Source organism: Candoia aspera, chromosome 1, assembly GCF_035149785.1.
Source record: "Candoia aspera isolate rCanAsp1 chromosome 1, rCanAsp1.hap2, whole genome shotgun sequence".
Classification (NCBI taxonomy): Eukaryota; Metazoa; Chordata; class Lepidosauria; order Squamata; family Boidae; genus Candoia; species Candoia aspera.
In genome coordinates, this window is record NC_086153.1 from 234,929,212 (window position 1) to 234,943,656 (window position 14,445).

Below are 14,445 nucleotides of genomic sequence, written 5' to 3' on the forward strand. Positions count from 1 at the left end.
AAGGGCAGCTTTTGTCGCCTTTTCTCTGCGCACCTTCTCAATTAGGTGGGGAAACTACAGGCTTAATTTGAGAGGGGAGCCGCCGCTCCTTCTAGCCTTATTAAATGGGTCTCTTGGGCTGGACTGTGGGAGCAAAGGCTTGAAAAGCGAGCGGAGGATGCCGGTGCTTGTTTTAAGGGCGACAGCAGTAATACGTAGCTGGCCCTGTCTGATCACTAAAAGTTAACCAGGGTCTGACCTGGGTGGAGCTTGGTGGGAGGCCATCAGAAAGATCTCTGGGCTGTATGTTAGACTGAGATTTAAAAAATGTAGCAGAAGGCAGGGGCGGACCACTTCGTTACTGATGCCAAGGAAGCCTCAGATATACGTCCAGGGAGTCAACGGAAGTCAGACCAGACTTGAAGTAAGTTTTTCCATATACCCGAAGCGCTTGTGAGCCTTCCTCCCGCCGAGGAGCCAAGGCAAGGACGTGGCTGAAAAGCGGGTCAAGCCCCGCACCCAAAAAACAAGTTTTTGAAAAAACTGACGTGGCCGTGAGAATCCGATTGCGTCTGTGGTGAGGGAGAGGAAACTTTCAGACACCTTGCAGAGTAGTCCAGCAGCACTATATACTTAGGAGGAGCTATAGTCATTTTTCTGCAGGGATCCGGGTTTGTTAAACAAGCACGAATCTGTCCATCCCCACTCTCACTTCTTCCCTTCTTCGATTTGCAGGGAAGACATAACCTACCTGCATCCACATCGGGTGCAACAAAAATAAATTTGCTGCAGTCTTACATAACGTTGGAAGACTTGAAATAACAGGTTAGGGATAGATCGTTATAGAGAAAATCTATCTATGGTCGCTACGAGTCGAAAACGACTTGATGGCGCATAATCAAAAAGTCTTACGTAAACATTCCTTGGAGGGAGGTAGTTCTATTGTGTTCATAAGACTTACGTCAAAGTGGGCAGCTGTAGCATCGCGCTTCTTCGCTGAGTCAGTGCAAAAGTTTCAGATACAGCCTTTCCTGTCTCTTAATTAGAAACACGGTGCTTTAACTCAGTCTATATTTGTCGAAGGACATGTTCCTTTATATTTTGATTTCTGCATTATCAGCTACAACCACTTCGTGCATAGTCATTGTGTATATAACTAAAAGTCTGATAGCACCTTTTCCGACTAAAATTTTATTAAAAGGCGTAAGTCTTTCACGAAAAGCGTGTGCCTTATAATAAAACTTGTTAGTCGGGAAAGGTGCTACAAGAGTCCTGGTTTTTTTGCTACTATAGACTAACAAATCTTGCCAAGAAAACTGCAGGGACTAGTCCAGGCAGTCGCCAGGAGTCAACACTGAATCAAACATATAAAAAGAATGAACTGTAGTATCGACAAAGCTGAAGCCCTCGTAGCTCCTCTTTCTTCAGGTGCCGGAAGCCTGTTACCCGGAACCGCGCGTATCTGCAAACGCAGCTCTCTTCTTCCCGGGTGGCTTCTCGGCCAATAGCAGTCGACCGCCTTTGAAAAATCTGCTTCTGATTGGAGCTCTGGGGGTGTGACGCTCTTTGAAATTTGTAGCGGGCGCAGCAAGTGTGGCTGTTTTGCCGACATTCCTATCGCGGGTGGCTGAAGACGGTCTGGCAGCGCGCTCGGGTCTGTGCCGCGTCCGAACGAAACGGGCTGTCCCTCCGCGGGAGCGGTGAGCGAGTGAGCCTTCGGGAAAGGAGGAGGATCGGTGTCTGGCTGGCTCCTTGATCGCCATACGGCGGGGAAGGTGGTGGGTTTTATAAGGGCTCTTATTTTGCTCTCAGTGGATTCAGTGGCAAGCAACGGCCAATGTGGAGTGTAGTTCCCATGATTCCCGGCCAGCACGACTTCGGTTAGGAATAACAGAAACTGTAGTCAAATATCGCTAGGGGACGTGGAAGGCGGCTTTATAAAGGAGGCGGAACTCAAGAGTCTGGGATTGCAGAGCGCGCTTAATCTTCTTGGTGAAATAATCCACCTTCTGTATTTGCATGGGGCGCTGAATCGTAAGCTAGCCACGCAAGCGGGGGTTGGACCCCATCCTGAATCGCAAATATACTGTATAACTAAGGCTAAATTGAACCAGGTTTGGCATGTGCAAATGCCGCATCTAGATCTGGCCTGGTTAATTTTGTGCAGATACAGCCATGGAGATGTGTTATTCCACTCTAATTTTCTTCCGTTCCATAATTATGTGTTACATAAAAAAAAATATGAGGTATCAGTTGCTGATGCAGACAGTAGCTCTGAAAGATGTTTTGATGGGGTCCCTTTAAGATTTTGGTCAGATTGTTTTGTCAAGACTGGTATCCTGCAGAGCAACATTAACATTTCAGTTCCTGGTTGTTAGGGTTACATACCACTCAGTTATCAATTAAGGGATCTTGCTTCATTCGGTCCACTTATATGATCAGCTAGCATTAGATCTGTGTTTTAAACACTGTATTGCAAAAGTTGATCTGTATTTTTTTTAAGGCTGTCGCCAGGGTTCTTACTGATAATCTGTTCTTGTTTCAGCTGTTTCTATTATTTTAAATTGCTTTATTTGCTCTGGGGTTTGGTTTATAAACTGGGCAGCCAAGGAAGTGATTTATTATATATAGCAAATAAATGTCATATAAGTAGATGGTTAATATCTCTTAATTTTATCTTTAGTTTTGTTTTAGTGTTCTGTAAGCCAATTTTAAGGGCAAGTTTAAATAATGAGTTACAGCAGGGTTTCTCAAGCTGCAGGTTGGGTTGTACCCTTGGGGGGTTACAATCAACTAAGAAAGGTGGGGGGGGGACATTTTTTTTAAAAAATTGCAGAGGGAGCACTGTCAAACCTTGTTCTGGGAAGTTATTTTTATTTTTTGGCCAACCTTAACATCAATGAAATCATTAGTTTTATTTATGGGGGAGGCACCCAAATTCATTTAACATTTTCAGAAGTTGCAATTCCACAGCATTTGAAAACCACTGAGTAAATTGTACAATATTTTATATATTTATACTAAATTTTAAGATTAAATATTAATATTATAGAATTACATTTTTTTAAAAGATATTTCCTTATGAATGTATTTGTAGAAAAAATTTGGCTTTGGTTTTTAGGCTACTACTGGGTTTTGCATGCTTCTGCGAAAAAAATCAGATGATTAAGCATTTCAGGATTATTAGGATTTATATATTTATTTAATCATTTATATGGCCACTCAACTAAGACTTTGGGATTCCAGGCAGTGAATACAAGGAAAAGAAAGAAACATAATCGACCAACAGTATAACACGACTGATTAAAGATTACTAAAAAAAATAACATGGCAATCAGAACTGTAAGATAATGTGGAGTGTGAGAAAAAGTTACTTCTTGCAACTTTACATTGAAACATGCAATTTGCAGCATGTTAAAATGGGGTCTTGCTTTTCTGTAACTTGTTTTGCAGGCCAAGCCATGTTGAAGATGCTGAACCCCATGGCATTGGAAGAGGAGGCAAATAAAAAGCTCACAGAATTTCTCCAGAATGTCCATAACAGAGATTTTGTATGGATGGATGAGATTCTTGAAGAGGCTATCAAGATGTTCAAGAAGTAAGAACTAACTATTTGCTAGAAATGGTAACCTACCTATCCAAACGGTAATAGCTTACTACAAGGGTACATCTTGGACATGACTCCCAGAAACTCTCCAATCTCAAATTCTTAATGTGAATCTTTATAAACAATAGGAGAAAATGATTATATACAGGAATTAAAATTAGTTTTTGTCCTCATCCTATCCAACTCTTTGTCCTAACTCCTCCTACTTATTGGAGTTGGTCCTTGGCTTCTTCTAATTTTCAGGAAAAGGTGCTAACACTCTAAGCCACCACTAACCAGCGTTCATGGGAATAGATCTCCAAATACCTCCAATTTTTAATCCTTTATAGTATGAATTGGTTTGAATTTGTTAAGAAAATGGCCAATCCTCCAGTATCAAACTATGGATCTGAACAATTAAATTAGTGGTCAGCAGATATCCTAGTTTGGCAAAGTTCTTAATAAAGGCACCTAGCAAATAGGGTTAAATTGTTCTCATTTCTTTTGTGTCCAAGTAACAGCTTTGATGGAGAACCAGAGCTGATGCCAAAAACACCATCTCAGAAAAATCGCAGTAAAAAGAAACGTTTCTCTTCTGTTAAAAATGATCCGTTTGCCACAAAGAGGTAGGATTTCAGTTCCACATTTGTATGTTCTATATGCAGATGTTTGGGGTATATATACAATTGATATTTGTGGAAGATGTTATGATTAGGAGTACTTACAGTGAGCTGAATAAATTTACCATTTGGGGATGGTTTACAAACTTAAACTAAAGTACAAAACAAATTTTCATGGGACAGAATGTGGCTACTGAGACATACAGTATCTTCATCTGCTAATAAATACATTATGATCTAACTGTGAATCTGTTTTAAGGTAAAGGTAAAGGTTTCCCGTGACGTTAAGTCCAGTCGTGTCCGACTCTAGGGGGCAGTGCTCATCTCCGTTTCAAAGCCAAAGAGCCGGCGTTTGTCCATAGACAGTTCCGTGGTCATGTGGCCAGCATGACTACACGGAACGCCATTACCTGCCCGCCAAAGCGGTACCTATTAATCTACTCACATTTGCATGTTTTCAAACTGCTAGGTTGGCAGGAGCTGGGACTAGCAACGGGAACTCACCCCGTCACGCGGATTCGAACCGCCGACCTTCCGATCGGCAAGCTCAGCGGTTTAACCCGCAGTGCCACCGCGTCCCTTGAATCTGTTTTAGGCTCATATAATTAATCCTTACCCTCAGACCCCTCTGCTGTCAGATAGTAGGATGTGCTCTCCATCTGGTGGGTGGGAACAGGAATAGAATCTTGGTTGTACCTGTAGGAATCTCTGTAGATATAAATTTATTGATGGGCCATTCTGAATATTCAACATAATGGTGTTCTAGGTAAGATCTTGGATCCAACAAGCTGAAGTCTCTCCGTTGCTTATGAGCCCTCAGGATTGGACTCTGCCTACAATATCCTCAGGCTGACAAAGGTTTTTTTTTCCTCCTATTGAATTCAATAGAAACCGGTTTTAAAAACACTTGTCTGGTGGAATAAAAGATCTGCTGCTTGTTTTGGCCTGCATGAGCCGGAAGATCTTTGGAAGATCCAGCATTTTGTTTCTTCATCCCTGTCCTCTTTACAAATCTTGCAGAGCAACTGTCCTTTATTTTGATCACGAACCTAGTCAGGTTCTTTTTATGTGGACATGGTGAGAAAATCAGGATACATAAACAGAATTATATGGATTATAGCTTCATATGAAATGAGCTCATGTATCACAGGAACAATAAGCCAGGTACATAGAATGTTTGGGGATAAGAAACAACTTGCCACAAAGTCTGAAGATAGACTTAGCAAGTTTGTGCAGGCTAGTTTAGAGCATTGGTATCTAGAATATTGAAAGCCACTTTGTATCTTTTCTCTTTTCTCTTTTTCTTCAACCTTTTTTTCTTTTCTTGCACTTTTTCGTTTTTCTTTGGCCTACTAGAAATGCATGGCCCAGGAAGTCAGTTCATGTTCTGACATGTCTGTATTTTCTTTTGTTTGTAACAAGCTTGAAACTCTTTGCGTTCCTGCATTGGTACAAAAAGTTGTTTAGAATATGTGCTGTCTCTCTGCAGTGTCAAAAGGGAAAAAACAATCTGAGAAGGTGGCATGGCACAACACATGTGTCCTTAACACTGTCATGTTCACTGTTTCAATGTATTTCAAACATAACATTTCCCATGCCATGGCGCTGACGTGTGTTTCTGTATGGGAGGGAGCTGCTGTGAAACCTTGTACCAAGCTCTGTATGTGAAATCAGGACAATGGAATGTGTTTGGGTTATTTTCTCTGTTCAAGGACTTTTCCCACAGACCATGTTAGGAGCACCTGTGGTTGTGGACTTGAGAAAATTCTAAGGGGGGAGGGATTTCGTTTTCACCGAGGGTTTTTAGTTTGAATTTACCCGCACTTTTACCATTCTCAGCTTTCTTTGTGATCCTGCATGCTGTTCTTTAATAAATGTATCTTAGAATAGGCAATCATTACAAACACTTGTTTTGCTTCAGTTATATACTGTAGAACTGTTTCTTTAGTGTTAATGGAGTTGGTTGTACATTAAAACACACAAAATAAGGTAAGATAATAATGGAAGGTTGCATTCATCTCCTGTTCTGATTAAAGCATATGAAATTCAGTGAGCCCAATGAGCAAGAATTGCTGTATATAGGATAATAGCTTATTATAGTTTTTTTAATCATCTGGAGGAAACATGAACTAAGATTATAGTGAAGTTAGCATTCATAGAGGGACTTTTAAAATATTTCATTTCCTGCTGCATTTAACTCACAAAAATCAAACTTGGCCCCCCAAATAAGTGGCTTCCATTACCACTGTACTCCAGTGGTACTCCAGTTTCCTTCAGGCAACAGATATGAAAAGTGTGCATTGGACAAATGGACATTTCAAGATTATACTTGGAATTATGATACTAAGCTGCTATCCAGCTTTCATAGGGATGTATTAGCAATTTTTTTTCCTAGCACAGCTCCAATTCTGATCCAGCCAATTTTTGAACTTGATATTTTTTCCTGGCTTTTCTCTCTCTCTGCCAAATTTGGTCCAGTTGTGTACTGTTTTTGGAGAGTTGTCCTGCTGATGGACAGATGGACAGAGTCCTAAGCCTTTTTACATAATTTCTTTCCACATACTGTTTGGTTCGGAAGTGGATTTTTAGCGCTACCAGATATGGGCTGCAGAAATGTGGATCATGACTAGATGGAAACAGAGGGATACAGAAAACATTTTGCCTAGTAGTCATCGGGGTTTTTATAGTTCTGATTATTTGATTGCATGTGTTGGATGTATTATTAAGGACTTCAGAGTCTATGGTAGCTTGGCATTGTGTAACGTTAAATAGTAGGGCTGGGTAAATCTTTAAAGGAGTATTCAGCTTTGCCAGATATTTTAGTGAAGCACCTCTTTGAAAACTTCCTCAAAATACTGGGAATGCTTCTTTAATATGATTTTTATTTTAAAAAAAGATACAAACTAATATAAAAAAGGAAGGAAATCAAAAAAAAGTGCAAGAAAAGAAAAAAGGTTGAAGAAAAAGAGAAAAGATACAAAGTGGCTTCCAATATTCTTCACAGCAGTAATAAATACAATTATACTTTACGTTCTTTCTAAAGTTACATCATAATATTCTTTCTAGAATCTATCCTGTCTAATCATCAAAGCCATAAATCACAAGTTCATTTTTTTCATTTTTACTCAAAAAGTCCATAAGAGGTTTCCAGTTACCAATAAATGTAGGTAGTGTCTTTTCTCTAATCAAAGAAGGTAATATATCTCAAAATACCTGGAATGCTTCTGAAGGCTACTCAGAAACTGAATTTGTTACATAATGCTGAAGCTGGACTACTAATCAGGGACATTTCAGAATTAATGCCCATCTTGATGTTGTTGCATTGACTACCAGGCTTCAGGACCCATCTCAAAATGCCAGTTGTCACTTATAAAACCCTATATGGCATGGTATTCAGATATATCAGGGAGTGCCTTATGAAGTATGAGTCTATCTGACAAGTCTAAACACAGGAAGATTTTGTAAGGATTTCACACCCACTTGAAATCTGGACTAGGAGATAGGCATTCTTGATAGTCATCTTTACATTATGGAATACAACATGTTTGTCTCCCACTGTTTTGTTCTGAAAGATTCTTAAATCATTTTATTTTCCCCTTCATGCCCAATGCCCAGACTTTCATTATTTATTATGAAGTACTATTGTGCTAGTTTTTAATGCTTGGGATGGTCTGTTTTTGGAATGCTTCCTGTTCATTGCCCAGAGTTGCTCAGACTGGGACTATCTATAAATTCTGAAATATAGCTAAGATATTTCCTCTGATCCAGAAAGCACATCATGGCTACTGAAATGTCTTCTGAATCCCAACCACTGGCCAGAAAAGAAGCTGTAGGGAGTTACAAACAATCCTCAAAGACCATCAAGAATTGCTTTGACTGCCCTGAGACTGCGAATCTAAAGGAAGGCAGCTTCTCAGACCCCATTGATTGGGCAGAAGTCTACCTACTAGATTATGTAGCACTTGGGTTGAAGTTATTCTCCATGGCTGTTATGATGTGATTAATTTCTCTAGTTTTCTGCTCAGAAAATATTGTTCACTGCAATTTTGAGAAAATGTCAAAGATCACTTTTATCTCGAGGGATATAAGGAAAATATATCCCTTGAGATAAAATAAATTGTCCAATTTATTTTAGAAACTGTAGTTCCCCAATTGCTTTTATTGTGTGAAAAAGTAAATGGAGAAATGTTTTGCTTCCCTCATAGTAAGTGCCAGTTTTTACATTGTGTACTTAACAATATGTTTCTTTTACCAGATTGTCAAAAAGAAGCAGTGCCCGGATAAGGGCTTCAAAGAGGATTTCCCAACGTGTCCAGTGTAAAAAAGAGTTGGAAATTTTGAAAGCTGGATTAGAGAATGCCTCTCCTTGTCTTCGTGTAACTAGATCACGGGCTGCCAGTTCTTCCAGGCCCCCCTCAGTGGATGCTTTTAAGAATCCAGTTATTGATTTAGCCAAAGGGAGGATACCACTAGTAGAAATTAGTGCCAATGAGAGGCGCAGTGCAGAATTGCAGATGGAAAAAACACCACCTCAAATAGCGAAGGTCCCCATAAGCCATACTTCGTCTACATCACCTGTTAAGAGATCACAACCCTTGTCTAAAGCTTCTGTGCTCGTGATCCCGAACACTCCTGAGGAAAAAATAACAAAAGAGGGACGGGCAGCATGTAAGTTGAAGATAGCAAATGTGTCTCTCTCCAGAAGTATTGAAAATGAAGAGCCCAATGCTCAAAATTTATGTCCACCACAACAAGAAAATAAGCTGCTGTGTGAACCCAAAGCCACTCTGAACTTCAATGAAGGTCCACAAACACCTATTGCCCCTAAAGGAAGCCGTCGCTCAGTGCGCCGAAGCTTGATGGGCAGAACCTCCACAAGCTGTAGAGCCTCTCTGGTCAAGAGGTGCTCACTAAGCACCAGAAGGGAACAAATAGTCCTGAGACGCAGTAGCAGGATTGTATCCAAGCAGGAATTGATCCAGCAGTCATCTGTTCATAGGCATGTAAACAGTAAGTTTTTTTTTTTTTCAATTTTATTTCATAAAATTCTTGGCCATCTTTTCAAGAGTGGTCCTTTCAGGGGAGTATATAATTCAAAATAAAATTCCCCATCAAATTATAAAAACACTGCACTTTTAAAGAAGTTCAAAATTCTTTATATGCCCTTTCAAATTAGACATGAGCCAGTTTGGTATAGTGGTCAAGGCATCAGGCTAGAGACTGTGAGTTCTAGTCCCTTAGCTGGGTGATCTTGGGCCAGTCACTCTCTCAGCCCTAGGAAGAAGGCAATGGCAAACCACTTCTGAAATCTTGCCAAGAAAACTGCAGGGACTAGTCCAGGCAGTTGCCAGGAGTCAAGATTGACTCTAAGGCACCCAAAAAGTTAGATATAATTTGTATTTTAACAATTAAAGTATTTAACACAGCAGTATTTTTTTAACACCCAAGGTGTTTTCAGAGCTCCCTTAAAAAGTATCCCTAGATGGAACCAAGTTAATCAGAAAGGCTACTACTGGGATAAGTCCCTCTTTCTAATACCTCTCAGCCTTATTGACCTTCATGAGGAACTAGTAAGTGGGCACTCTGAAAATGATTTAAAGAATTTAGGAAATGCATAAGGTGGCAGCAGTTGGCTGAACTTGCCCAGGTTTGGAAGTTAAGGAGAATCACGCTTAGTTAGCACTTGGGTGGGAGACATCCAGAGAATACCAGGACTATAATATATATCAGAAGAAGGCAGCAAGCATTTCTATAGGGTTGCCAAGAAAATTACATAAACAGGTCCATGAAATCACCAGGAGTTGAGCTTAACCTTGGCTCAAAAAAGGCTTTAGGATAGGGTGCAGTGACAAATTTGTTTTGTGCCATGTCTTGCAGTTAGCAATGAATCCAGAAGGACCCCCAAGTCATATACTTGGCAGTTTAAGAAAGTCTCATCCAAGACAAGTTGAATCTCTGTGTGAGAAGGCTTTCCTATCCGAATTATCACTGTGGGTTGTTGTTTTAGATTAAGTATAAGCTTGTCCTCTTTCATCATCTCAAAACTATCCCAGTATTCACAGAGGGCATTCAGTCCTCCTGAGGTTAGGTGGAAAACAAAGGTGGATGCCTGTCATCTGCATATAATGTCACTTAGCATCACATCTCTGGATAGCTTTCTCCCTGTTGTTATAATGTGACTTTCTATATCGCCTACCTTCTTTTTTCTGTTTGTTCATTGATATGCTGAAGAAAATTACAGCTGAGTTAGCTTCATGTAGCTGTAGCAGGGGAGAAGCATCTTCATGGGAGAAAATTCATTCCTATAACCCACTTCTCCTTTAATATATGTTTAAAGTTGATCCTTAAAAAATATCAAAAACGAATTGGTAAAAATAGTCAATGTAAACTAAAAAAAAAACCAGTAGAAGAATATTTTAACAAATGAGGGAATCAGAGATCATTCAATAGACATAACTCAGATTTCTGGCTTACAAAAATTGTGTAGTCTGGGATAGAATATCCAAAAGTATGTTAAACAGGCTTCATGTGCTTCAACCCAGACTAATTCAGTGAGTTACTTTTCTTTTGGCCTGGAGGCTGCTTTAAAGTTAGTAGAAAAAAGATGTCTTTGTAGATGTTGCATTTTATTTTAATGGTATGGTCTATGTTGCAGATAAAAATTTTTTGCTCCTTTTCAGCTCAGGCTGTTACGGAGGAATTTCTGGATAAAGAAAGTACTGAATCTGGGTAAGCTTATTTCAGTCAAATAAAATTTGTGAAAGTAATAAATACTTGACTGAAGACAGATACTGAGACATTATGCAGCCTTCTGTAATCTAGTATAGAATATAGATAAAGAATAATTGATAAGCAGTTAATTTTACTGAATCATTTTGATTTATTTATTATATGGTGTCAAAGACATGTTCTGTCAGGGCCAGCCTCGCTCCGCAATAAGACACAGACTCACTTAATGGGTATTAAGGATTTCTGGTTTATTGGAATGATAGCTGACAGAACGAAAAACGGGAACGGGGTAGGGAGTGTGGGGGTGCCCCTTTTATACCCTCCTGTATTGCCCCGGGCTTCCCCACCCCTCAATGCCCCGATCCCTCTTGATGGGATCCTTGATGGCTGCGTGGGCGTTTTCCCCGGTGTCCTCTTTGTCTCCCTGCAACGGTTGAGTTCTCCGGGGCACCATGTGCTCCTTATCTTCACTCCTCTGACGTCTCTTTTCAGTTGTTGATGGGATCATGGGTGTGGGTGTCTTTGGGTGCTTGTTTTAATCCCTGATTGGATTATCTTCTTCCCCCTTTTCCATAATGATCATGATCCACGTTGTGAGGCTCTTTGTGCCTTGCAACGAGGTCATGACATGCTGCCCCTCCAAAGATGTTCTATGGTGCTTGTTTCTCTGGGTATGCCTCATGGAACTGTCTTGTTAGTTGTCTAGCCATGACGTGTCGTGCCTGGACCCACTCTGGGTGTGAGAAATGTTTCCATCTCACGAGGTATTGTAGTGTTCCTCTTTGCTTTCTTGAGTCCAGTATTTCTTTTACTTCAAAATGTTGTTGGTTGTCTATCATTATGGGTGGGGGTGGAGGTTCTTCCGTATGCCATTTGGATGTGCTCGTTGGTTTCAGTAGTGCACAATGAAACACTGGGTGGACCCGTCTCAAATTGTAAGGCAGTTCCAGTTTGAACGTAACTGGGTTGATTACCTGTATGATTTTAAAAGGTCCGATGAATTTCGGTGCCAATTTCTTCGAGGGTTGCGAGGTCTTTATGAACTTAGTGGAGAGGTAGACCCTATCTCCCACTTTGTAGTTCGGTGCCTCCGCCCTGTGGTTGTCCGCATATTTTTTGTACGTTGTTTGTGCGTCTGCTAGGGCCGTTTGGATGATTGGCCAGGTTGTTGCCAGCTGTGCCGCCCAATCGTCTGGTGAGCAGGGCAGGGTTTCAGGTTGCGGCAATTCTGGTATCGGTACAAAGTCCCTTCCATAGACCACCTTAAAAGGGGTGTGGCCAGTGCTCTGGTGTACCGCGTTATTATAGGCCACCTCTGCAAAAGGTAGTAGGTCTACCCAGTTGTCCTGTTGATAATTTATGAATGCCCTCAGGAACTGTTCAAGTGTTGAGTTTAGGATCTCTGTTGATCCGTCCGTGTTTGGATGCCACGCAGTGGACAGTGCTTGCTTGGTTCCGATTAGTTTTAAAAATTCCCGCCAAAACTTTGACGTGAATTGTGTGCCTCTGTCGGTCACCAACCTGTAGGGGGCGCCGTGGATCCTGTATATGTGTGTTAGGAAAAAACGTGCCAGCTGTTGTGCGGAGGGGATAGTCGCGCACGGGATGAAGTGTGCTTGTTTCGAGAAATAGTCTTTTACCACCCATATCACAGTTTTTCTTTGGCTGGGTGGGAGGTCCACAATGAAATCCATGGAAATTTCTTCCCATGGCCGGGAGGGGCTGGCTACCGCCTGTAGCAGCCCGTGGGGTTTCCCTCCTTTACGTTTGGTGGTGGCACATATGGGGCAGTTGCCTACGTAGTCTTTTACGTCCTTTCTGAGGTTTGGCCACCAAAATTGCCTCCTCGTTAGGTGGAGGGTTTTTACAAACCCAAAATGCCCTGCAGATTTGTCATCGTGCGCTCTGTGTAAGATTTCCCCCCGCAGTGATTCGGGCACGTACAAGGCTTTCTCTTTCCAGGCGATGTTGTCTTTGAAAGATACATGTTGTTGGTTATTCTGCAACCATGTGTCTTGCTGTAGTGCTTGTGTGAGTCTTTGTTGCCAGTTCGGTGAAATTGAGCGTCGGCTCCGATCGCTCCCCGCCATTCGTGCTGGCGTGCGCTGATTCCTTGTCTGGCTCCGCGTGACAGCTGGGCAGCCGAGCTGTTTCTCGGTCCATACTGTTCCTACGATGTCGGAGGCTTGCGTGTCGTCCTGTGGCCGTCGGGAAAGGGCGTCTGCCAAGAAGTTTTTCTTGCCCGGTATGAATTTCAGCGTGAAATTGAACCGGCTGAAAAACTGAGCCCATCGCACCTGCTTCGGGCTGAGTCGTTTTGGTGTGCTGAGTGCCTCCAGGTTCTTGTGGTCCGTCCAGACCTCGAAGGGGCAGGAGGCCCCCTCCAGCAGGTGTCGCCACGTTTCCAAGGCTGTCTTCACTGCAAACGCCTCCTTTTCCCATACGTGCCATCTCCGCTCCGTTTCGGAGAATTTGCGGGAAAGGTAGGCGCAGGGCTTTAGGTGGTTGTCGGAGTCCTTTTGGAGCAGGATGGCTCCGATGGAAAAGTCGGAGGCATCTGCCTGCACCACAAAAGGCTTGGTGGGGTCGGGGTGTTGTAACACTGGCTCAGCTGTGAAGAGGGTTTTCAGTCTCTCGAAAGCCGTTTGACAGTCAGCTGTCCAATTCAGTAGCGCCCCCGGGTTCCTCGATTTGCGCGTGTCCCCCAAGCCCTTAGTCTTTAGCAGGTTAGTTAGGGGCAATATAGTCTCTGCCAGCCTGGGCGTGAACCCCCTGTAGAAATTAGTGAATCCCAGGAGGCTTTGCAGCTGTCTCCTCGTGCGTGGGCGTTCCCACGCCAGGATGGCTTGGACCTTGCTGGGGTCCATTTCTATCCCTTTAGCAGAAATCCTATACCCTAGGTAGTCAATTTGTTTTTTGTGAAACTCGCACTTGGAGAGCTTTACAAACAGCTCTGCCTTGCGAAGTTTCCTGAGCACGTCTTTTACCAAGCGTTCGTGCTCACGTTCTGTTTCTGTGTAGATCAATACATCATCCAGGTAAACCAAAACCCCCTTAAAAAGGTGGTCACGCAGGACCTCATTAATTAACTGCATGAATACCCCCGGTGCTCCTGCCAATCCGAATGGGAGTACTTTATATTGAAACGCCCCCAATGGGCAATTAAAAGCAGTCTTTCACTCATCCCCCTCCCGTATCCGTATGCGGTAGTAGGCTTCCCTTATGTCCAGTTTGGAGAATACCTTACCCTTTACCAAGTGGGACAAAATGTCCTTTATTAAGGGTAAGGGGTATTTATTTGAAATGCTTGCTGCGTTTAATCCGCGGTAGTCTGTACAGAGCCGCAATGACCCGTCCTTTTTCTCGCGAAAGAGGACTGGCGCTCCCACTGGAGAGTTTGCTGGCTCGATAAAACCTCTCGCCAGGTTTTTGTCTATGAAGTCCCTTAATGCAGCTAGCTCTCGCTGGGTCATAGCATATATTTTTGGTTTGGGTAGGGGTACCCCCGGGACCAGTTCAATGGTGCAGTCC

General features: G+C 42.2%; 1 protein-coding gene across 1 annotated transcript in view; it reads left to right on the forward strand.

Annotated features, from left to right (window-relative positions):
* Window positions 1-1,562: 1,562 nt before the first annotated feature.
* The window catches only part of INCENP (inner centromere protein), a 46,234-nt gene continuing 33,351 nt past the window's right edge, over window positions 1,563-14,445 (forward strand). Inside the window, exons 1-5 of the mRNA XM_063289240.1 lie at window positions 1,563-1,679; window positions 3,433-3,577; window positions 4,081-4,191; window positions 8,441-9,195; window positions 10,866-10,914. Coding sequence (XP_063145310.1) covers window positions 3,441-3,577; window positions 4,081-4,191; window positions 8,441-9,195; window positions 10,866-10,914 — 1,052 coding nt within the window. The 5' untranslated portion in view covers window positions 1,563-1,679; window positions 3,433-3,440. The remainder of the gene's footprint in view (window positions 1,680-3,432; window positions 3,578-4,080; window positions 4,192-8,440; window positions 9,196-10,865; window positions 10,915-14,445) is intronic.